General features: G+C 39.7%; 1 protein-coding gene across 3 annotated transcripts in view; it reads left to right on the forward strand.

The window, feature by feature from the left end:
- BCAT1 (branched chain amino acid transaminase 1) overlaps window positions 1–26,161 on the forward strand; it is a 77,683-nt gene that overhangs the window by 12,469 nt on the left and 39,053 nt on the right. Inside the window, exons 1-3 of one of the 3 annotated variants that reach the window (XM_019737815.2) lie at window positions 18,464–18,808; window positions 19,876–19,947; window positions 25,611–25,811. In XM_019737815.2, the coding sequence (XP_019593374.2) occupies window positions 18,590–18,808; window positions 19,876–19,947; window positions 25,611–25,811 (492 nt within the window). In that variant the 5' untranslated portion in view covers window positions 18,464–18,589. Of the gene's footprint in view, window positions 1–18,463; window positions 18,809–18,862; window positions 19,803–19,875; window positions 19,948–25,610; window positions 25,812–26,161 lie in introns of those variants that run through there. The other 2 variants (XM_019737832.2, XM_019737823.2) reach the window with 2 other exon arrangements.

Raw genomic sequence — 26,161 nt, forward strand, 5'->3', positions numbered from 1 at the left:
ACAGGGAAATGCCATGTAACATAGTTATGAGCACAAACTGGGACAAACTGCAGGGGTGTGAATCCCAGCTCTGCTCTCAAGTAACCTCTGGCAAGTTACTTAACATGCCTCAATTTTCTTATTTATAAATTGGTGACACTGATAATACCTACCTCATAGAGATGCTGTGAGGATTAAATAAAATAATGAATGCAAAGCACTTATAACAATGTCCAAATAAGTTTTACATAAATATTAACTGATGTCACAATTTATTTTTATATACAGTCACGTGCTACATAACAATGTTTTCATCAATGACAGACTGTAGGCCTGGTCAGCCAAGAACCCAGAAGAGTAGAGGGAAAATTTGGTGTGTTGTAGGCTCTATATTGGGGGTCCCTGAAAAATGTATACAGTGGATACTTTGGTCAACGTTGTTCAAGCAGTAGTTTGCTGTAATCAAAAGTGTCTGGACGCTGATGGTAACCACTTTGAGCACCTCTTGTAATTGCAGAAGGCAAATGTGACTTGCATTCATCTTTTGTCTTTGGTATATATGGAGTATTATAATTTTAAAACAGTTTTCCTTTCTTAAAATGTGTATCCATTTTTTGGGCACCCTCTGTATACCATCTAGATTTGTGTAAGATCATGCTATGGTGATTGCAGAACGATGAAATTGCCTAATGGTGCCTTTCTCAGAACACATCCCTGTCATTACATGGTGCCTGGCTGTGGTAACAAAACAATTTCAATTAGTGATGCAATAGGAATATGACAATTAATCTGACAATTAAGTTAGTGAACTCATCCTAGAAAAAGTGCTACATACCTCATTGCTGAATATCACTATGGTCACTTTTGAAGTGTTCTCCGTGGGAAGCTATGCACCAATGCCAGTGCCTAGTCCACCCCTCAAAGCCATTTTGGAACTCTTTCTGGAATGGTCATCAGAGCTGTTGTTGTATTATGTTTAATGTCCTGAATGTCATCAAAATGTCTTCCTTTCAATATTTCCTTGATCTTTGGGTAAAGAAAGAAGTCATTGGAGGCCAGATCAGGTGAGTAGGGAAGGTGTTCCAATACAGTTGTTTATTGGCTAAAAACTCCCTTACAGACAGTGCTTTGTGAGCTGGTGCATTGTCGTGATGCAAGAGCCATGAATTGCTGGCGAAAAGTTCAGGTCGTCTAACTTTTTCACACAGCCTTTTCAGCATTTCCAAATAGCAAACTTGGTTGTTTGTCCAGTTGGTACAAATTCATCATGAATAATCCCTCTGATATCAAAAAAGGTTAGCAACACCGTTTTGACTCTTGATTTGGACTGACAAAACTTCTTTGGTCATGGAGAATTGGCTGACTTCCATTGTGCACTTTGACACTGTTTCAGGGTCGTATTGGTACACACATGTTTCATCACCAGTGACAACACGGCCCAAAACATCCTCTTGCCTCTCCAAAAGTTCTTCGCAAACTTCGACTCTCCTTTGCTTTTGTTCATCAGTGAGCTCCTTCGGGACCATTTTTGCACACACCTTTCTCATGCCAAGATTTTCAGTTAAGATTTTCTTAATTGTTTCTCTATTGATGTGTACTTGGTCTGCTATGCTTCTCACAGTCAGCCGACGATTTTGACACAATTCGATGAATTTTTGCAATATTTTAATTGGTTCTGCTTGTTACTGTCCACCCTGACCTCTCTTCATCAGTGACATGTTCTCTCCCCTCAGAGAAATGTTTTAAATCATTTGTACACGGCCATTTTCTTCATGGCATTATCTCTATAAACTTGGACTAACATGGCCCTGATTTCTCTTCCACTCTTGCCAAGTTTAACAAGAAACTTAATGTTTGTTCATTGCTCTAATTCAAGCTCAGACATTCTCGTGGCAGCACACAAAAACACACAACAACAATAATGAATGCCACTCAGCAAGACACCGCCACATGTCGACATGAACACAGCTGTGAGACACTGATATGCCAAGGTTATGAAACCTTACTGAGCTGTTTGTACACTGCTGCCAATAAAAGCGTACAGTGGCAAGTTCGCAAACTTAATTGTCAGACCTCATAAAATAAAATGATATAAAATGAAATATGTTATAGTGGCAGAATTGAGGTGAAACTGGTACTAATTCAGCGGCGGTCTGGGAAAGCTCCACAGAGAAGGTGACCTTTGAGCTAAGACCTGAGTACCACCAAGAATACTAAAACATAAAAGCCACAGGGCAATCAGTCATAGGAATATTCCAGTCATAGGAATATTCCAGTCATAGGAAGCAGCAAATGCTCCATGCACAGGAAGCAGCAAATGAGACTTCCTGGGGTTTACTGAGTGAAGGGAAAAGTTACAGGAGACAGGCCACATACTAAAATCTTTAAATCATGCTAAGGAGTGTGGATTTTATTCTAAGTGCAGTGGAATGTCCCTGGGGGATTTGGAGCAGTAGATGGAACTACATTTTTAAAAGTTAATGTTGAGTCAAGTAGTATACAATGGTTATTTTTCTCCTTACATAGCATTTTGTTTTTCTTAGTTAATTATTGCATTATTTTCCTCTATTTGCTTAGTTTACTATGTATTGATTATGAATTCTTCCCAACTATCTGATAGCCTCTCAATATAATTTTGTATAGGTCCAATGTATCTATTTATATTTATGTGTTGGTTCCTTTTTTTTCCCCCCTCCAATCTATCCTGGAGTCTCTCTAGGCCAGCTGCACAATTGTCTTTCTAAGACTTCTGCTTGTCACCCATTGTCCTTTTTCTGTGTTAAGTCTCCAGATTTCTGAGTCTTGTGGCTTCCTCTTGCTTCGTTTACTTCCTCATTTGTGTAGAGCATTTCCTACAACAGTTGCCAACAGAGTGCATGAGAGGAAAATATTTTAATTCCTTGCATGCCTGAAAATACTTTTCTACTATCACACTAGGTTGATATTTGATTGTGAATAGTCTTCTAGGTTAGGAATGATTTTTATCAGAATTTTAAAGGAATTGCTTTATTGTTTTCTAGTTTCCTGTGTCACTAATGAGAAGTCCAAGGGAACTTTTATTTCAGATCCTTTTTATATGGAACCCATTTTTTGTTCTTTATTGAAGCATTCAGAATCTCTCTTTCTTACTAGTGTTTGGAAACTTTATGTTGACAATTCATTCTGACAATGAATCCTTAGTCAATCATCCTAGGAAATTTTCTCGTCTTATATCTTTGATAATTTCTTCCTCTTTTGTTTCCCTGTTCCTCCTCCCCCCACCACCCTTAAACCCTTATTAGTTTGGTCTTAGACCTCCTTGGTTGATCCTCTAATTTTTAAGTTTTTCTCTCCTAGTGTTGTATTTTTCTGGGTGTGGGAAAGGCTTTACCAATGTTATATTCTAACCCTTTCCTTTAATTTAAAATGTTAGCCTTCATATTTCTAAGAATTTTTAAAAGTCTCAATTTTTTAAATAACATGTTCTTGTTTCACAGATGAAACTAATTATAATTAAAACCTAGCTTTCTGAAGACATTAATTATAATTAAAACTGTGTCCTTCTGCTCTCTGCATTCTCTCTCCCCCACACCTTTGTTTGTTTGGTTGTTTTTTGGGGGGATGGTGCATTTCATGTAGGAGGCTTTCCTCAAATATCTGGTGACCTGTGTTAATCTATTTATATTTAAGAATGAGGCTATAAGAAGCCTATAAGAAGCTCTGTGCACACACTTTGCACCTTGTTGGCTCACTGTTATATGCCCACATGGAAGTGACTAGGCCATTTCATCAAAGGGCTCCTAAATGTTGTTAACTCTATGTCTTTTCTTAGGGTGTTATGTAGTTTTTGCAGAAAGAATCATCCAGTATGCATAGGACTTCCTGCCAGTGTTCTGCAGGCCCATCATTTAGGAGACTAGATATTTCATCATTTAGTGTATGGATCCTCACCTAATCACCCCCAAAACTGTGTTTAGATTCTCTCAAACCTGAATCTTTTTGTGGCTCAGGTTTCCAGTGAATAAACCTCCCATGTCTTGGTGGTGCTGGGTGGGCATGAAGACCCACTTACACAAATCTAGATGGTATAGCCTACTACAAACCTAGGCTTTGTGGTATAACCTATTGCTCTGTAGGGGAGGAAAAATAATTTTCTCTCTACCCTTCTAGGTTCTTGGCTGACACATCAATGTAATAAAAGAGATTAACAGGAGAAAGACAAACAGAAGTTTAATAAGATGTGTACCTCCCGTATACATGAGAAACTCAGGAAAACTGAGTAACTCACCAAAATGGCTGAAGCCACTATCTTTAAATACCACCTTCACCTAAAGACAAAAGATGTTGGGGCTGGGAGGAGTCTGTTATAAGAGGTTCTGAGGAAAAGCACAATCAACTAGGGTTTACTTCTGCATTGATAAGCCTTTCTAAAGATTAGATCATCCCTTTCTTTCTGGCAGGGAAGGGAGACACTCTTACAAATGGAGATTTCACTTACAAATGTAATTCTAAAAAGGATAACTTCTACTTGGTTTTCTGAGCTTCCCCCTGATGCTTTCACTAAAATGTCTGTGTGTTTGTGTGTCTGTTTCATCATTTAACAAATATGAAATAATTTTGGAGGGTTGTTTCTAGTGGTCAAAATTTACATATAGAATCCTAACTTCCAAATGTGATGGTATTAGGAGGTCGGGCCTTTGGGAGATGAATAATCTCTCATGAGTGGGATCAGTGCTTTATAAGAGACTCCAGGGAAATTCCTTGCCTATGCCACCAGTTGAGGACACAAGAAGTCTGCATCCCAAAAGAGGGACCTCACCTGGCCATGTTGGCAGCATGATCCTGGACTTCCAGCCTCCAGAACTGTGAGAAATAAATGTTTGTTGTCTATAAGCTGCCTAGTCAGTGGTATTTTGTTACAGCAGCCTGAATGAACTAGAACACTTTTCTTTATGCTTTCCTTTGATGAGCACCTGGCAGTTTGTAGAATAAGCATGCGTTACATATACTAACAGTAGAAAGTGACAGAAGTGAGGAAGAGGCATAGAGTTAGGATTTAGAGAGGAACTTTACAGCTTATCAACTTGTGACTAATGGATGCTATTAAAACAAAATGGACCAAGGATACATCGTAAATCTTCACCCTCTACAGCTATTTTTGTTTTTACAAACTTTGTCCTTTGGCTGCCTTGAGGTAGAGGAAATGTTGCTCAATGTCTTGTTAATACAAGGACCTCCAAGGTATGTGATAGCTCTTATAATCAAGAGAGCAAACCACTGAGAACACACACCAACTTGTACGTAACATGCCTCAACACCACAAGTACTGTACTGCATATGAAAGCTGACTTTCAAGAAAAGTCACACTAATTCAAGGGAGAATTCCAGGGCAATACTGGCTCTTGGCTCTGTGGCTGCAGATTTAGGACAGTCTATATTGAAAGGCATTCATCCTTGGGAACTGCCCATTAATAACATATTTAAGATATGATGGGGGGAATGGGGGTTTTAGAGTGAAAATTAATTATATTTCTGCTCTGTCATCAAGTCAGTGATCATTTCTGTGGACTGCACAATTTCTACCCTTCATTTATCTGCTCCTCTTTTCTAGGTTGACCCCAGAATACTGGCATATACTCCCTCCTCTGGCTCTTCCTGCTTCAACTCATTCTCTACATCGCTGGGAGAATGATATCACATATAACTTTTTTAATCAAGTGCCTTAAAAATGTTTCCCCTTGCCCATAGAATAAATTATTGGCATACAAGTACTTAATAATCCTCATACTACCTCACCAAATTATTTCTCATTAGTCTCCTTTATGTTATATTTTCCTCAACTTCCTATTTCTAAACCTTACTTACTTTTTGCTGCTACCTGCATTGAAGTTGTTTGATAATGAATTGCATTTTAGATTCATTGTAGGATATTTTATTTGATCAGAAATAATGACCAAGCAGGGCATTATTCTGATGGTTTGCAGTAGCTGGAATCACTCTGGCATAAAACATGTAAACAAAACACACACACATGTGCTCAGACTTTTAAAATCATCTTTTGCCATAGCAGAAGATAGACTGGTAGGGAGAGATGTACTTCTTTACTGTTGAACCTATTTTTATATAATAGGTGATTGCATATTGTAAAGTCATACTACCTACTTTTATTTTGTAAACTAAGTACACTGAAATGCACACAATGAATTTACTATTTAAAAGCCATTTTTGGCAAAACTTTTATATATTAGAAATCCTATGATATATCTGTTTTGTACATTGAGACCGACGTATATTGGGCAAACTTATAATGGGGGAAAAAATGGATGCAACCATCATTTGTGAGGATGAGCTTCCATACCAGTTTTTTAAAGTAGGGAAATAAATTAACCAGACTTTTTGAGGAAGCAAGTTGTAACTTACTTGAGACTTGCACCAAATCCAAATGTTGAAGAGACCCCCGGTAGAAAATGACTTTTTCTGTATGTTGCTCTAGTAATCTGAGAAAAGGCTTAAAAGCCAGTGGACCTCTTACTGTAAGGGTAGATGTGCTGGCCATATGGGGTGATCAGTTTGCCAAGAGGATTTATAGAGCATCTAAGGTCAAATCACCACTTCTCAGCCAGGCAGCAGGGCTCTAAGGAAGCCGTGTCACAAGGTTAGGTTTACAGAGAGGTGAAGTCTCTGTGGAGCCTTTCTTCTTTCTAAATTCATAAATAATTCAAGCTGCACAGATGCCAAATTTTCTCAAAAGACCTTCAGATTTAATATGAACCTTCACTGTACTAATTATAACTAACATAGATTGAGAGCTTACTGGGTCCAACGCAGGCTTTATGTGAATTATCTCATTTACTCTTCATGGAAACTCTATTATTAATAGCATTTCACAAGTGGAGAAATTGAGACACAGAGAGATTATGTAACTAGACCAAGCTTGCAAAGCTATCAAATCTGACAATATTACTCCAGAGGCATGTGCTTCACCACTGCATTATAGGGTCTGCCTATAAGTGGGATAATCTTATGTTAGAATAAAGAAACGACTGAAATATTCTGTTCAGTAGTTTGCAAAATGCTCTAACTTACATATTTCCTTTTTCCCTCTATAGGGAAGGTAGCTGAGATTCAGAGTTATTAATTTAAGGTTTAGAGATATTAGATGATTTGCCCAAGGTCGTATATCTACTAGATTGTGGAGCTAGAACTTGAAACAAAATCTAATGAACTTAGAACTCACGCCTTAATAAGATTCAGAAAAAATTCCAAGTAAGGAGCATTTCAGTGTCTATCCAGAAATGCGTGGAAGTTAGAAGAAACAGGCAAACTATCTTAAAAACAGATAAAGGCAGTTTTAGAAAGTAATAGGTTCAACATATCTATGACACAGAGCCTGAGCAAATGGTCACACTGAAAATCTAATTTTGATTATTTTATACCTAATACAGTTGAGTTTTATAGGTATCTGTTTTCTGCTCTCTCTCTCCCTTGTATGTATGTGTATGTGTGTGTGTAAAACATGTCAGCCCGTCTATCAATTTTTAATTTAAATAAAAACATAGTGGATGTACACATTCAATCAACTTATTCAAAAAATATTTTTTTGAGGTTCACATTTGCCTAGCTGTGTACTAAGCACTGGAATCCAGAAGAGAATGAAGCCACTGCCCAGACAGAGGGCACTGGCACCTAAATAAGGAGGCAAACATCAAGTGTCATAACTGCTCTAGCAAATGTCAGGTTAAACTAGTGTATCCATCCAACCTACAGAACTCATACCTCGGGATACAGGAACACTTTCCAAAGTGGTACACAGGACAGACAAGTGTTAGGAAGCCAATCAGCTTCCAGGCTCTCAGCCTGTATTGAAGTCTTTCCCAAAGCTTGCCTGCAGGAAAACATCCCAGGAGGAAGCATTTTACCAGGAGTCTTTTTCTTCCTCCCTTTTCACAACACCTTTCTCTCCCACTCTACAAAAGAAAAGCGTGTTTTTCCATTTGTTTTTTAATCCACTCCAAATTGTCCAGTGAGTTGCATAACCATCAGGGCTAAAGAAACAGACGGATAGTTCAGATGATTGTATCAGCAAAACGTTCTCTAATCATCCTCTAATCAAGCCACTACAAACACCCTAACAGGCTTCACGTCTTTGTGTTACTGCTGTTTCTCTTCCACTCAGGGTGGAGTGTGGCATTAGAGGCAGGAAGTTTGGGTGTGCTTGCTGATACTCTTCATTCAGACGATGTTAATGATGGAGACCGTTCTGTTTAAAGACCTCGCCTGTTCCATCCATTGACTGTGGACTAGGAATCAGCAGGGCTGGAAAGGAGCACTGAAGGTGGGAGGCCCTTATTTCATCCAGGTGACAGATACATGGCACAGCGCCATGCCTTTTTGCTTCATATTACAATTAGAGTACTTGAGATTTATAAAAAGCACGCAGGGAGTGACAGACATAAGAGGAGTGTCCTTGCCATTTTCACCATGAGAAAGCTTGATGGCCTCTCGTCCCATCTGTGTCTCTGTTGTATACTTGGAAAGATCTCAGAAAGGAGGAGGACAGAAGTGCCCTATTTACTTCCGATAGAGGAGAGTACATCTTAGAGGAAAAAGCACATATTTGAGAGAAGTTAGTATTTTATATTTTCCTGAACATATATTATACTTGCCGGTAAAACATGTTTATTAACTTTTTCCAAAAGATTACTGTATTCCAAAATACCTGATTTTCCTGTGGTGCAAATCTTTTGCTTATTGTCAATCATCAACCACACTTCTCATTTTTTTCTATTTACCACGTACTTATTAACAATTTATCTTAATGAGAGTATGTTTTGGATTCTACTGTACATAATGCACTTAACAATCATGAATAAAACTCAATACATCTGCCTCAGTCATGGCCCAAAGCCTTTTTCTTTTTGTTGCTAATTTCCTCAAAGTAAATGAACCTGTACTCATAAAAGCAGAGCGACTACTTATGTTCTGGTGTAAAACAAAATATTCTCCAAAGCAATCTACGATATAATACACTGGATTTAAAAAAAAAAAAAAAAAAAAACAAGCCTCATTTAATTAGGATTAATTTCTCCCTCCCAGAAGTTGATATGTGATTCTATTTCTATAAAAAGCAAAACTGTAAGCTTAATGGTTTCCAAATATGAACTGAAATTGCTAGTCTTTCTATCTAGATTCTTGGGGTGTCTGATTCTCTGTCCATCTGTCACTCCATGTTAGCATACTTTGAGATGACCTAGAGACTTGCAATGCTAAGGTTTCTTCTGTTTACAAAGGAAAGTAGAAAGTGCAAATGAGGGCAAGGGAAGGTCAGGAAGTGAGAGATGAAGAAAGAATTCTGACAGGCAGCTCCCCACAGACTGAGCTGAGTTTGCACTTCGAGCCCAGTGGTTTCAAAGTGGAATGTGTGCACCCAGGATGTGGAACAGAGCCCATTGGGGTGTCAGAAGCACTGGTTTATATATATATATATATATATATATATATATATATATATATATATATATATATATTCCATTGTACTTATATTTAACTCACATGGGTTGACATGGGCACCGTCTGCTCAGTTTGTCCCATTGTCACAGTGTCACAGGCTCTGACAGTGTCTTGGTGGGGGGAAGAGCTCCACTGCTCTGAGAGTCCTATGCAGCCTTGCACATTCATCCTCTTTTACAGGCTGTGATTGTGGCAGTGTATGTCAGCCTGATTAAGGAGATTTACAGATGATGTCAGCCAGTGTTAACTGATAATCCTTGCAAAAGGGACGACTGGCTTTAAAAGATTTCTGCAAACAAAAGAAACACAAAAAAATGAACAGAATAAAAACAGAATAAATAACATATTAGTAATATCCAAATAAGAAAATGACAAAAACAAGGCAGAGCTCATATTTTTCCAATTCTTATTATAAATTCTCCATTATCCATAATCTGAGATAAAAATATCAATGAGTTAGTCAGAACTGACAGACAGTGGGCTAGAAGATTTTGGTAGCATCAAGAAGATTGTTTAAAAGGGGTTTATATCTACTGTAATTTATGATAACATGGCCCTTGTGCTCATTGGACCTTTAGCCAAGAATGGTACAAGAAAACAACCATAATTAAGAAGATGTTTTTAAATGCTAATTATTTCATGTTTATCTCAGCTTTCATATTCCCATTTTTGTGTATGACTTATGTATGAGGTTATTTTCATAAATAACTAAATAAATATGTTAGGCTTGCACACTGTTTTGGTTAATAATACTATATAACCAACCACTCGAAAACTTTGTGGCTAAAACAACCTTATGTTATTATCTCTTATGGTCTTTTAGGTTGCCAGGGCTCAGCCGTCTAGTTTTAGTCTGGGGTCTATCATGTGTTTTCAGTCATCTGAAGGCTTAACTGGACTGGACGTTAAAGATAGCCCACTCACGTGGCTGGCAGTTGATGCTGGATGTTGGCTGGGAGCTTATCTGGGACTGTTGACTAGTGCGCTTGCACATGGCCTCTCCATGGGGCTTGGGCTTCTTACAGCATGGTGGCTGGGTTCCAAGTGGAGGAGTCCCAAGAACCTTCAAGAGGAAGGAAGGCAAAACTGCCAGGCCAGTTAAAGTGTCATCTAGCATTGGAACAGCGCCACTTCTACATTCCTGCCATATTCTATCTGTCCATTTGCAGGGCCCACCCAGATTCAAAAGGGTGGGGGAAACAAACTCCACCTCATAATGGGGTTGAGCAGATAGAGCATAGGCAATGAAAGAGAAGGTTGCAGGCATCTTTGGAAAATACAGTCTGAAAATACAATCTGTCTCACATACTCAAATGTTTACTGATAGGGGTGCGGACTCATAAGCCACTGGAAGTGGAGGCAAGATTCCATACATACCTTGCGGTCAAACTGACTTGACCTACAGTTGTTTGATCTTGGGAAATTTAGGTGATTTCTCTAAAAACCTATAAAATAGAAGCCATGGTGTGGTAGTGGTAGGAGGTTGGTGGAGAGGGGGCTCTTTTGAGTATTAGGTAATAAATGTGTACCCAGAGTGTCCAGGATATAATAACTGGCTGAACCACTGGCAGATACTCTGGTTTTGAGTTGGAGGGTAAGTGGTTTAGAAAAAGCTTTTTAAAGCGAACACTCTGACAGCATGGAGGATATATCAGATAGGAGAGGAGGTGGAAGATCGAGAATGGTGCCGGGGTACCACCCGGGAGACTGTCTCCAGGAAAGAGAAGCAGCAATGAAGGTAGAGAAGAGAAATGTGCCGGTAGAAATCTCAGTATGAGTTGGTGACTTACTGAGTGGAGTAAGAAAGGGAATGGGAAAATCTAAAGCCATGTTTTTGGGAGTAATTTTTTGTAGACAATAAGTAAATTTTATTAAGAGCCTATTCCCATACAAGCATAAAATTCTAATGAAAAGCTGTGTGACAGTCACATTTTTTTATAAACCAATTAATTGTATTGGTTAAAAAAAATAGTGTTTGAAGTACAAAACATGAAAGATAGCATCATGACCATTAAATGTAAAGTTACTTAACTGTTATGGGTCGAAGTGTCCCCCGAAAAGCTAATGTTGAAGTCCTAACCCCAGTAGCTGGGAATGTGATATCATTTGGAAATAGGGTCTTTATAGATGTAATCAAGTTAAAATGAGGTCAAGTTGAATTAGGGTGGGCCCTTCATTCAATATGACTGGTGACTCTGTAAAAGGGAAACAGAAGCAGAAGGGAGAGACAGTGATCTCCCATCAGAGGAAGTGCTGCAGCCACCAGCCAAGGTATACCTGGGTTCCCAGGACTTGGAAGAGGCAAGGAAGGATTTTCCCCTGCAGGTTTCAAAGAAAGCATGGACCTGCCCACACCTACTCTCCAGAACTGCAAGACAATATGTTTCTGTGGTCTTAAGCCACCAGTTTATTGTACTTTGTTAGAATAGCCCTAGGAAATTGATACAGTAACTATATGGATACTACAAAGAATTGCTTATTTTACTTGGTTAAAGGGGACTTGGCATTAAATAAGCTCAACTGAAAATTCTTTTGTCAAGATTTATTTTTGGCTCACCTTTCCAGAGACATGAGATAGGGTTTCTCAGGGCAGGTAGGAACTGTGCCTCAGCCATCTTTGTCTTCCCGATGCCAAGCAGAAAGCATGTAAATAATAGGTGTGCAGTTTGTTTTCTAAACTAAACTGAGGCCTCCCCCCCCTTTTTTTTTTTTTTACAAATTTTACATTAAAAAAGTTTTCTCCTCATATAACAGTGATCATTAATAAACCCTAATCCAAGGGCTACATAAAAGTGAAAAACAATTTGTGAATAATAAAAAAAGAAATATAATAATAGCTAACATTTATGGAACAATTACAGGATGCTAAGTACTGCTGAGTTCTTTATACACATCTTTATATTGAATCTCATCACTACCTTATTAGTCTGAGTTTAAATGTGAGACTCAAAAGAGGTTAGTAATTTTGCTAAAGGTTATAGAGAGAGGATACCAACCCTTAGCTATGACCAAACATAACAATGCCCAAACCTACACTAACATGTTAGCTGCATATGGCTATTTAAATTTAAATGCAAATTCATTAAAATTAAGCAAAAGTAAAAATTCAGTTCCTTAAGTGACACTGACCACATTTCAAGAGCTTAATAGCTACACGTGGCTTTGTGGCTACCAAAGCAGATATGGAACATTTCTATCATGGCAGAAAGTTCTATTGGAAAACATTGGTCCAATGTTTTCCCTTAATTGTCCCTTAATTGTCATCATACATTGAAAGCCCACATTATGGCTGGTTAAGGGAAGAGAAAGAATAGCGAAAGGGAGAGTATAGAGGAAAAGGAAGGAAAAGATTTAGAGTGAGGGAGAGTAGTTCTGTGGAGAAAGAAGTCTGTGTGGAGGGGAAGAGTCGGGTCTGAGGACATTTGTAGTCTGTTGTGCTGTAGACTTTGGCAGTGAAAATTCTAAAGTATATTAAATGCACAGTTAAAAAAATGAGGGAGCGGCAATTCAAAAGATACTTGTTAAGTCTGAACTGTGTGCCTAGCATTGGGTGAGGGGGCATTGCTAGGTGAACAAAATAGACACAATTTCCTACCCATTATAAAAATAAGAGCAGCATTAATCAAATAGTTAGGGAAAAAAGGATGACAGTTATTTTGAAGGGGAAGAATTCTATGGCAATAAAGAAGAGAAGGACCCATTGTAGCCCTGATAGGGTTCAGGGATGTCTTCTCACCCTGAAAGTGCCATTATAAGCTGAGAAAGGAACGATGAGAGAGCCAGGTTATGGCTGGGGAGAGTGTTGGCCATATGGCCAGCTGTGAGATGGCCTGATGTCAAAAAGAAGGATTGAAATAAATATGTAGCTGAAGAGGGGGAAAGTAGCAAAATTGAGCCAGAGAGTCAGGTATAGGAGCCAGAATTTGGGATGGATGAGGGAGCTTGTGAAAATATTTTGTTGTAAGGATGATGCAAATCCTTGACGATTTTTCAGCCAAGAAAAATGTCAAGAGATATGTTCAGATTTCCATTTTGAAATGATTTTACTGGTCATCATGCTAAGAATGGCTTAAAGAGAAGCAAGGCTGGAAGCGGAGTACCACTTGGAAGCTATTTGGTACTAGGATGATGGTGATATGGCTGGAGGAATGGTGATTTAGAATATTTGGAGCTAGAATGTATAGACCGTGGTGATCACTTGGTTGTGTTTGAAGGATGCCCTTGATGTGTCTGCCTAGGGCAACTGCATAGAGTTGGGGTCAGCAACCTATAGACCACAGGCTAAATCCACTCTGTCCCAGTTTTGTAGATACCGTATTATGGAAACACAGCCATGCCCACGTGTTTATATATTGTCCATGGCTGCTGTTGCGATATAGTGACAGATGTGAATAGTTGCAGCAGAGACTACGTAGCCCTCAAAGCTTAAAATACTTACTATCTGGTTTCTTAAAGAAAATGTCTGCCAACTGGCATGGAAAATGATTACCTACATTTACTGAGGGAGTAAGACTCACCAGGCAAGGTGCTAAATTTACATGTTACATACTCGTATGTTATAAACGTCTGTCCCAATCCACAAACATGAAGTGTTGATACCGAGCTAAGGTCCAGCTGCCTCAGACATGAAAGAGTTAAAAATCGAGAGACAAGGTTGGTGGAAAGAAAAGTAAGTTTCTTTAGAATGTCGGCACTCTGGTAGGAAGGCAGACTGCTGTCCAAAGGCCATCTCCCCATTCTGGGAACAGAACGGGCAGAAGGTTTTATAGGTACATAAGAACAAAGGAAAGGGGGAGTCAGTCAGGCAGGTCCAAGGGTTGACATTGCTTCCTGGGGTCTGGCCTGTTTTAAGATAAAGTTATCTTCAGACTGAGACTAGGCCACCGAACCCTGAGCCTTTATGCCTCACCAGTAAAAACTGCAAGGGAGTTGCAAATTGGATTCTGGTGACTGGGTGTCTGAGGATTAAGAAATTGCTCTTTTCAGGTTAGGATTCTATTGATTAAATGGATTAATGAGCTATGTGTAGCCTTGAGAAAAGGAACAAAACAGAATTCTTAAGTCAGTCAGTGAGGGGAGAAACAGAGAAAACAACTGAATATCAGGGTAGCTCTAACTGCAAACTAAGTTGAACTACAAGTGGATAGATAGTTAGCTATGTGGTGAGTCAAACTGCAAACTAGCTAAGTCTAAATACATGATCGATTTACCAAATTTTACCCTTACAATGTTACTAGTGTCCCATTTTACAGGTGAGAAAAACGAGGCACAGATAAGACAATCTCATTCACACCCATAACCTGAGCTACCACCCACATGCTAGTGACACATCAAATGTTTAGCCTCTAATCCAGACCTCCCATTTGAGCTTCAGATAGGCATATCTCTAACAGTCAGTCTCAGAGGCATCTCAAAACTCGGTATGCCCCCAGTCAGACTCCTGCTCATCCCCTCAAAGGACATTATCTGTCAGTGTTCCATTTTTCTTAGTGAATATTTCCAACCAGTAGAGCATCCAGAATCCAAGGAAGCATCCTTGGCATCTCTCTCCCATATTCCTTCTTATATCCATTCTATGTAAAGATTGCTGAAGTCTGACTGCTTCTCTCCACCTGCCAAGTCCAACCTATTAATAGGATCATCTCATATGTGGGTCCTGTAATAGCTTTCTCATAAACCCAGTCCTCTCCTCCCAGGCACTCCCCACCCCTTCCAACTTCCCAACTGCAACCAGAGCACACTTCAATCTTGTTAACCCCCTGGCCTCCATTCCCTACTTAATCCTAAAAATGGTTTTTCTTTTTTTTTTTTTTTTTTTCAAATTTATTTTTCAATTGCAGTTGACGTATTATATTAGTTTCAGGTGTACAACATGGTGATTAGACATTTATATAACATACAAATGATCATCCTAAGTCTTGCACCCACCTGACACCAACCATATGCAGTAATTACAGCATTGCTGACTGTATTCCCTATGCTGTATTTTACATTCCCCGTGACTATTTTTATAAATGGTAATTTGTATCTCTAGTCCCTTTCACCTTTTCACCCATCCCTCAGACCCCTTATCTGGTGACCATTGATTTGTTCTCTGTACTATGAATTTGTTTCTGAATGGTTTTTCTTGTTTTTAGAATTCGATGGACCCTTTGATTGAGTTTTTACATTGTTTCATTGTTTTTGAGTATTTTTAAAGATAACTGATAAAATGCAAAATAATTATTGATGCAGACCCATGAATAAATTCTGGAGTTCAATTGACTTCTCCCCCTTACTGTGGAAGAGCCAGTTTTATGTCCATTAGCAAATTCATTTCAGTATTTTTGACCCAGAAATGTGTCCGTTCTTTGAATCAGTTTCAACATTTTCCTGGTAATAACTTCACTAAATGAGTTTTTAAAAAAATGCTATGAGTAATACAAGGTCATTTTGAAACCAGAGGCCAAACGAATTTGGGGCTTGTGCTGCCCGTGCCACTCAGCCAATAGACCGACACGGGAGTTGGGCTACATGGTAAGTGTTTATTAGAGCTCCGGTGGTCTGAGAAGGCAGCAGGTTAACACCTCCAAAAGCTGCCTGCTTTCCCATTCTCAGATCCTCTTGGGGTATTTAAGGGAAAATCTGGGTATTCTTCTAGAGGCTACTTGGCAGCTCCAGGAGTCTGTATGGAGACTTCCCTCTGGCCACATGGCTCTCAGGTGGCATCAGCACCCCAAGAACAATGGTGGGATTAGCCTGGAAAGAACGCTAGACCGTAGAGATTGTGATCAGTAAGCCTAAGGGTATTAATCACAAATTTCAGGGTAATTTTCTAAAACAGGGAACTGGAGGAGACAAGGGACATTCTGAGCTCAAACCACAGGGGGATGATCTATTGTTAAGCTATAGGAAGGTCAAAGAAAGGTGAAGCCAGGGATGCAGAGAGGCCTCTACTATGGGGGTGCCAATTGGGCCCTGTTTCCATTTTATATCTACATGATAATTATGCTTTTACCTTTTGGGGGGAAACTTACCCTTTAACTCTCTCTATAAGGCACGACATGATTGGCCCTTTGCTTCCACTCTCTCCCTGGACTGAGCACCCTCCGCTTGTCTCTGCCCCAGCCGTGGCTCTCTTTGGGGCCCTTGCAAGCACCACGTTCCTTCCCTTCTCAGAGATGTCCCTTTGGCCTGGAACTCACTTTCATTCCAGAAGCCCTTCACCTGTTCTTCCTATAATAAATGTTTTTATCCTCCAGATCTCTGCTTAAGGATCTCTTTCTGGAAAGCCTTTCTAGGCCTGAGTCTGTTACATTCCACTTTTAGAGGCTCTTAAAGCAGTAGGGAGCACTTGTTACATTTTATAAACAAGTACTTGTTACATCTTGCGTTTGTAAGATTAGTTAAAACTTTTAAACATAAGTAACATTTTTCTAACTGGCTGGAAGCAATTCATGATAATGTGATGGGGGTACTAGGCTCACATTGCATCCCCAGCCTCCTACCTTCACAAATGTAACTTACATTATAAATACTGTAGACAGAGTTTTTACTGTAAGTACTTCTCAGGAAAGAGCTGGAATGAAAAAAACACACATATATTTGGGAGTCATCAGCATATAGGTGCATCCGTGAAGAGTCACAGGAAGCAAAACCATTGGGATGAGCAAAATGAAATTATTAGGAACCTTGTTTAGGTGGAATATTGGACAGAAGTCAAACTATAGTCACTTGAAGAAGGAGGAAATGGCAGCAATGAATACAGATGGCACTTTCACAGAGTTTGTCTCTGAAGAAAGGGAGGAAAGGTAGAGGTGGCACTGTGGGCATTCTTTAATAACACTTCTTGTATTACATATGCTTTCTTGACTGAAAAGGGCAGATTTACAAGTAACCTTTAAAATAGCAAGAAACTTGAAGTTGTGTAGCGGCTGCCCTTAAAAAAGTAACAGGCTCTGAAGGAATGAAGGTCTGGTATAGACATTTAAACCAACCTTTTGAATGCAAATAGGTAGTTTATAATTCTTCAACTAAGTTTTTCTTTTTATTAAGCTTTGGGTAGGGGTCTCAAATGGTTGACCCTAGAGTTTACTTAGTCTGAACTTTATTTTTTAATTTTAAAATTTGATTTTAAATTTCTTTAAAAAGAGACTCCAGGTTTCCAGTGACACTTGCCACTGGGATGGCACGCTACCTGCTTGGGCTCTTAGCGCCTTTGGAGCTTGGGACTCCACCCCAGGAAAAGAGGCTTTTCTGTGCTTTGAAGGGGAGGAAGGAAGGAAGAAGTGAATGCTGTTTTCTGATAAGATTACAGCTATATTGCCTTTAGCACTGTATAAAATCAATTCTACAACCAGACTGGATTTAACTGCTCTTACCCAGAATAAACTGCCCTTCTCTCTTTCCAAGATCAAGTCAGCCCAAGTCACCACTTCCTAATGATTTAAAAGCCGTGAAGGCTCATGATTTCGGCTGACCTTGCCCTATTGCCTGGGGAGTACACGTCAGAGGAGGCAATAACTTCTACAATCTTTTCTCTTTCCAACCTGAGTGGTATTTCAAACATCCTTTTCTCAGTCCTCTTTCTAAATATTGCTATCACAGGCCTACATCAGAAAATTGTCAGATCGGTTTCACTGGGAGCGCTTGATGGTCTATTTTGCTCAAAAATGATGAATTGGTGGATCAAAGTGACATCGCCGTCTTTAGGCAGAAACAGCGCTTAGGGAATGTGAGCCTGGTAGCCCTGCAACCCTCTTTTGAGTTACAAATCTAACTCAGTTTGCACGTGGGGGTCGGTGGCAGACAAGAGTCCTTGCCCAATGGTCCAAACCGGGCTGCATAGTCCTGACAGCGGCAGAAACTGCCTTTTGTCGGTTTGTGGACAGAAAATCTACCTTAATGTAAATACAGCATTTCCCTGAGGTTGCTTTCGCCTTAGAGAGGGGCGTTTATGGGCCGCTCACCCTGGGGTTGTTTGATAAATAAGGATGCTGGAGAAGTGCCTGCACTAGGAAAGGCGCTCCCTGGTGGCACGCACTCTCGCGCCCCAGCCGGAGACCGGGTGGCAGGGACGAGGGCTTCGGTTTCCCCGACTGAAGAAAGAGAGGGACCAGACGGGTAGAGGCTCCTCCTTAGGATGCTGGAGGGGATGCGTGGTTCCCTGCGCCTCGCTCTGGCTGGGGGCTCCGGGCGGTGGCAGCCCGCGCTGCGCGGTGGGTGCGTGGGAGCTCGGCCGCGCCGCCCGCTTTCAAGTCCAGCCGCGCTCTGCCTGCCGCCGCCGCTCTCCGCATCCCGACGCTCCCTGAGCCTCCCCATGGCCGGCCTGCCCCACGCCGCCGCGGCCCTCGCCCGCCAGGTACCTGGAGCGCGGGCGTTTGCGGAAGGGGCGGGAGGGGAGGGCGGATGAGACCCTGGGTGTCGGAAGACCGCGGGCCTCACTGCGCGCTCTGCTGCGGTTTCCTGCACCATCCTGTTTCGCCTCGCACCGCCGTTCCGCCCCCACCGAGACTCCTCTCCCCGCAGCCCTGGCCAAAATCTAGGGTCCCAGCAGGCGAAGTCTGTCTCGGAGAGGCCCCGCCGGCCAGGTCTAAAGCCCTAGCGGTGACCGCCACCCGGGTCGTGAGGGTCGCCATGGAAGCCGTTTTGGGGAAGAAGGCGGGAGTGGGATTTCTGTGCTGCCAGAACTGACAGCCTCATCCTGCGTGCCTTCCTTCACCACCCCCAAAATATTTTGACCGCAGCCTTCTGCCTCCTTGGATCCCTTTCTTTCCTCTCTCCCGTAGTTACTTAGCAGATTAGGCTGTTTTCTGATTTTTTTTTTTTAAAGGTCTGCACCTTTTCTCAATTCGCCCCTCCTCCTTTGTGTCCCTAAGGATCTTTTAAATTACCCCCAATTCCGTGAGGTTTCTGTCCTTAACGTGTGGGGTTTGGTGTCCACGCGCCTGCATGGGAGGACCCTGCTTGTGAAGAAAATGGTTCACTCTCGTCCCCATCCCTTTTCCAGGCTTGCTATTGTGCGCCAGTGACTGACAAGACCACGAGGCTGAGCGCGCCCAGGAGATTTTTCCATAAATGCCTTAAAACCCTAGTCTAGACGATTTACTCGGATATAAGGGAGACAATTATCTTCTTGTTCTTAGCTGGTGAACTGTGGCTCTGTAGAGCGAACCTGGAATTTAAGCAGTCTGCCCTAAGCCAGCGGTGGAGGACGAAAAACAGCCACGACCTCTGGCAGGGTGGGAAGTGAAGGGCAGCTCTTTCAGGACGCTCTCCTTTGGGGCCGGTGCCTGGGTGGTCCATCCTCCTTTTCCTGTTTGCTTGGGTACCTGAGCGGAGCACACGTTGTAATGGTGAGTGATATTGATTACCCCAGGCCCCAGTTCTCCACCTGGTTTTACTTAATGGATTTAATTCTTCTTCAAGGACTGCAATAATGGATGCGCCACAGAATGTACCGGAGAAGCAGGCGCAAAAGAGGTGATGGGAACTTTTAAGGTAAGTTGTTTGCCAGAGATTAAGTGAAACAGCAATTCAACTGAATAAATCCATTCCTTTGGATTGAGATTTGGGGCAATTTTCACTGTGGATGTAGGTTATACAGTAGTTATATATACTGTCATGCATTTTAAACTCCACTCTTAGGGGAGAAATAATTTGGGGAGCAGTTGTACATTCATCACATCTAAAATTACCTGGCAGTTAATTGCTAATATGATTTCATGAATCGTAAACTCTTCTTGGAAAGTAATCTTGAATATTCACCTAAAGGTTTATCTGATTGTGTAAGTTAAGTATAACCATAACCCTCATTCCACTTGCAGAAAAAGTTAAACTCATGATCTTTCTCTTTAAGCAGCACCTAACATTTTACAATAGAGGTGTCATATTTTCTTCTTTTCCCTCTGAATCCTGGGGTTTACATATTAAATCTCATAGCTCACAGAGGAATAGTGAGGAGCAAATGAGAAAGAACCTTGTAAAAGTACTTTGAAAATCATAAAAATACAAATGTAGGGTGTATTTTTTTCTCTATAATTCGTTATCTCCACCTTGTACTCTCCCACCCCAACCATGGACATTTTTTGCTCCTTTTTATTCCTCTTCTGCTCTCCTGCTGCCTGTTTCAGTCACTGTCAATTGTCATCCATAGTACAGAGTGTCCTAATGATCTCACATTTTGGCAGGGTTCAGAGACAGAGTGAAACTTGATTCTTCAATTTTATACACACACCCAGCTCTTACTATGTACAGGGACTGTGCTAGGCGTTGGAAATCCAAAGATATATTCAAGATAAGGTCTCTGCTCTTAGTATTTTAAAAACCAAAACATAATGGAATATAGTAATTTCCTTATTAAAATAAGTTTGTAAATTATTTTGTCCATGTTTTTCCTGCTCCTTTAAAGGATAGTATCCTCTGTAGCCAATATACTTTGCTAGTCTCTGAAGACTAAACTCTAATACATTTTGGGGACTTAAATATTGAGATATGGGTCCTTAAAAGGGACTCCTACTTGATAATCTTTAAGAGGTATCTTAATACAGTAAGTAAATTCCTCAAAGGATATAGATAAATACAATTTCTCCCAAAAGACCTTTAGACTTTTATACATAGAATAATTTTTTTGCAAAGTAAAGAATTCATAATGTAAATCATCTGTTTCTTTGTTAATTTAGTTTTCTGTGTATTAGATTTTAGTTAGGGGCGTCATATTGACATTCTACACTCATGTTTTGCATGTTTAAACATGAGTTGTAATGGTGGTTATATTCATAATGCATATGTGATGAGGCAAATGAGATTGTAATTTGGGGGAGAAAAATGGTGGACCATCTTTGCTTTTGACATAGTTTTCTTGTTCTTGATTTACTCCATTTATAACTTTTAAATTGCCTTTTGGTTCTCTTATGGATAGTTTTCATATTGCATCCCATCCTCCATTTTGATATGGTCATTTTACAGTGAAAATGCAGTTTTTCAACAAGGCCCAGCAATGAGATACCTTATTACTGGGGGATCCCTTTGTGGACCCCAGAGTCTTCTTTGTTTCAAAGAGATCAGCTATCTATTTCTCCTCATTCCCCCTTTACAGATCCCCACAGAATGTGACACTCCAAATTCTGTAATTCTGCCCCTCATACCTCCTTATTAGATTTTAAAGGTGTCTCTAAAAGATAATGAACATAGCACCTAATGCTTTCCAAGCAGAGTTTAAAAAAAATGCATGTATTATAGAACAAAGTTATGCAATTTCTGCTGCAACTGTAATGCAGAGATAGTCTTTGACGAGGTCGCAGTAGCTTGCTATGGCTCTCCCCATTTCAGAGTGAATAGTTACCCAACCACACATCCTGAGTTAGGAAATTATTTTTCAGTATGCTCTGTTTGAGTTAATATTTTTTGTCATTTTACAGTCCAGTCATTGTGGCCTTACAAATTATTTCATAAGCATGTGGTCTGAAACATCCTGAAGTCATCAGAGAATGGGGAGCATCAGAAAGAGGCAGATTAATTATGTAGGAGAAAGTATCATTTTACAAATAGTTCATTTTTAATCCATCTATGGAAAGGAAATATAGAAAAAGAAATTGGTTTTTGAAGAACACTGATAAAAATTGTTTATAAAATTTGTTTCTTTTATGCCAATGATTGTTTTTCCCCTTAGAACTGCAATTCATACATACTCAAAACTAATCACATACCGTTAGTTAATAGTTTGTTTACTTTTGAACTCCATTCAACTATATTACCTTTGTTTAGATTTAGTATTCTTAGGTAATTTCTCTTTGAGCTTAGATTGAAACCTGTTAGTTTTAGTTTCCAGATTTGCAGGAATTTTTTTCAAATAAAGGACAATTGGAGGTCTTGATGAAATTCTGAAGCCACCCACTAGTTCATTACTTTGAAAAACTGCATATAGGGCAGTACTTATGTACAAATCAGAAAGTCAGGCTTGCTAATCACATCATTAAAAAATTGCATGTCTGACAAAAAGGTGTAGTAGTTTACTAAAATAGAACTAGTCCCTGGTAACATAATCATTTTTTTTTTTTTTAATTTCCAGAAACTTAACTAGTGTTAACAAGTTACTATTACAAGAGCACTAAGTTGAGCATAAAAACACCTTATCTCTGCTTTACCGTTAACTAACTTGCTCTCTCTGGGCCAGTGGGTCAGTATGGGTGGTCCAGAGGTATTTTAAGGAGAGTATTCAAAAAAGTAAAAATTATATACTGGGCCATGATCATTTCTTAAAGGTGGTTCTTTAAGGGGTTGTAACACCAACAAAAAGGTCTTTTATGAAATATAGTAAGTATAAGTTGTTGGTTTTTTTAATAAAAATTGTAGTAGTCAATTTATTTGGGATATTATGTCAATATCCCAAACAATGAAGATTAATCCAAGTTTAGTGAAGTTTAGAACAGAATTAATCGGACAAAAGTGGTATCTGTAATAGTTACTGAGCTAAATGACAGAGCAACACAATAAAGAAAAATGACTCCTATTTCCCAATTGTTTATATCAATTAAAAAGATTTTATAGAGTCAAATCAAGCATTTTGGATGGTGAGTTCTCTCCAAATGGGATTGTAGGAGCAATAAGTAAAGCCAAGTGCTAGGCAGTTTGAAAGCTGAGGATGCAACAGCAGATTACTGAGCTAAATGGGGTGCTACAGTTGCCATGCTTACTGCTGGAGGAAGACAGAAGAGTTGGAATAAACTGGAGGCCCCTCACGTCCAGTGCTAGAAGTGTTGGAAGTGGCAGAGAGAAAAAGAGATGAGCATGGGAGGGTGTATAGCCAAGTTTGGGCCCTTTTATCTCTCCTTCCATGTTAGACAAAGGCATGGAAACAAGAATCTGTAAGGACTGGGTCGTTTTCAGGCACTGGGCTAATGTGTGCCCCAAATACAGCCTCACCCATGTTCCTTGTTAGCAGAACCCTGAGTCTGTTTGCAGTCTACTGACCAGCCCTGGATGACAAACTTGTATTCCTAGCCTCCCTTGCAGCTAGAGAGATCCATGTGACAGATTTCTAACCAATAAGGCATAAGGGAATGTCTGAGAAAATTGTGCTTTTGTGATCAAAGGGAACAGATATGTCTGGTACTGTCCTGCCCACCCTTTTTTTGGACTTTGATTAAGTCATTAAAGCTGAAGCTACAGCATCAGCAGCCTTTTTTCTTTTCTTTTTTTGACACTGAGGATAAGGCCAAGAAAATCACAGAACCTTGACATTTTGCAGTATTGCCAGGTCTGGCTCCTTCAGATTTCTGATGTGAGAAAACCAACTCCTATGAGTTTTTATTTACTTGCAGCTGAATGTATTGGTCAACAATAAGTAAAAGCCATATGCAGAACATTAGTGAAAAAGGAAATTAGTGCCATACTCGGGATCCTTGATTTTTGGGCTAAAATATTTGGACTTGAATCTGTAGCCATTTAGCTGTTCCTGGACATTGAAGGTCCTGGTCATGTGTGTGATTATGTTCATGAGGGATTATAGGGAAAAGATTACAAATATTTGTTACTGAGGGGGTAGTAGAAATGGAGGAATCAGACTTATTAAAGAGATACTTGAAAGAACAAGTGTTTCAGTTCAGTGACTGATATGGGAAGCCAAGGGTTATGAGAATGTTGTGAGAATGCTAAATGACCTTGAAAGGTCAGATGAAAAGAAAATGGTAGGGAAAAATACACAATGATTTTGTTAATGGAGGCCATCTCTGGGAAGTGGGAATGTGGTGGCCAGGGTAGTAGTTGGGGATTTTATTCTTTAAATTTTTCTTCCCTTCTTTACAGTCAAATTTTAAAATAAAATAATAAATATGCATTAGTCCTATTAAATAAGTTAAGGGTTAAGAAATAAAGAAGTAGAAAGTAATATGAATATTGGGAATAGGGACCAAGTTTTGGAGGAAATGTTGTGTTCCATTTTAGATTTGTAACATGAGCTTTCTGCTTGTTTTAGAGTACATTTTCAGCTTGAATATTATTCTAAAAATAAAACTGATTATCATTCATAATATATCAAATGACTAAGGCAGCTGTACGACAGTGAATTAATCAGAAGTAATTAGATCATTGAAGAAATAATGATAAGAGCCAATGATGTAAAGTGAAGTTCTGTATTTGATTTTGGGGGTAGGCGAATGAATCCTTTTTTGTACTGAGATAAGTGGAGCTTGACTTTCCATACAACTTTTTAACAGGGTGATCCTGTGCCTACTGAAAACTGTTTTATAACTGGTCAAAGACCTCCCTTGCTTGTCGTTTTTGTCAGCCTTCTATGGCTAGTATAGAGTTAGTGATAATAACCGTCTGAGATTTTTACGCTTTTGTGTTTGGTCATTTGTAATGGTTATGTGGACTGTTGGTGAAATGCATGCTGCTGTGTGAGGTTGTTTCCCATTACTCTTATTTATCTTTCTTTCAATAAGAGACCCTTTGTTCACTGTTTCTTTAACACAGAACAGAGGATTAATATGTTAGTGTTCATTTTCTACTTCTCTGTTTCAAAGAGGAAAACAGTTGCTTTGCTCTGCTCATTTCTACAGTGCACCCCAGGGGATTTAAGGCTTATTCCAAGAACTCTTTGGGGGGGAGGGTTGAAGTATAACCATCACCAAGGAGTTCAGTTCTTAATGACATTCATTTAAGTTTAACAAGTTATTGTTGGTGTTGCTGTATTTATTATAGGAGACACCCCTCCTTTCCAAAGTGCTCAACATGAACCCTAAGATAGGAATGAAGAAGAGATGTATTCTCCTTTTTGTAGCATTTTACCTCATCTGCTATTTTTTTCCCCCTGTTTCTAAATATTGCATTTTGGTTCTGATGTTTACTAGGCAGTATACATTGCCGAGATTTCAAACAAATTTTGAATGCAGGCATGATTTGTTTGGCTCCCACTGTGTTGTTAAATTTCTGAGTTAGTTGCCAAACTTTAAAAGTCAAGGTGGGATAAGGGACAGGAGAAATGGGTGAAGGTGGTCAAAGGTACAAAGTTCCAGTTATAAGATAAATAAGTTGTGGGGATAAAAATAAAGAGTCACATGATTTCACTTTTTAATGGCCAATGACTTAAATAATTTTACCTGCCTGTTTACCTTTAGATGTTCAGTTACTCTTCTTTAATGGTGCTGATTTTTCTTCCCCAGGCTAAAGATCTAATAATCACACCAGCCACCGTTTTGAAGGAAAAACCAGACCCAAATACTCTTGTTTTTGGATCTGTTTTCACGGATCACATGTTGACAGTCGAGTGGTCCTCAGAGTTTGGATGGGAGAAACCACACATCAAGGCTCTTCAAAACTTGTCATTGCATCCTGGCTCGTCGGCTTTGCACTATGCAGTGGAGGTAAGTACAGAAAAATAAGGATGGTAACATGTTTGTTCTTCCTTGTGGGCACTAAGTAGCCCCCCCCCCCCTGCTAAAACAACTTTTGGGCTGTATGGACTTTATCATATTTACTCAAGGAAATCATAAATGTCTTTAAGACTTTTCCTATAGACAGTCGCATTACAGGTAAGTCTTAAGAACTAATTTTTAAGATAATCATGAGTTTTCTATAGTGTCAATAAATAATCATTTAGAGCAAATAGGAAGGACAGTTGGTAAGAAAAGTAGCAATCGAAGAGCCTGTACTTTTAATATTTTACAAAGTCATTTCTCTTCTCTGATCTTCTAATGACTGAGAAGCGGTCCTT

The sequence above is a fragment of the Rhinolophus sinicus genome, linkage group LG02 (assembly GCF_036562045.2).
Source record: "Rhinolophus sinicus isolate RSC01 linkage group LG02, ASM3656204v1, whole genome shotgun sequence".
In the NCBI taxonomy this organism is placed as follows: domain Eukaryota; kingdom Metazoa; phylum Chordata; class Mammalia; order Chiroptera; family Rhinolophidae; genus Rhinolophus; species Rhinolophus sinicus.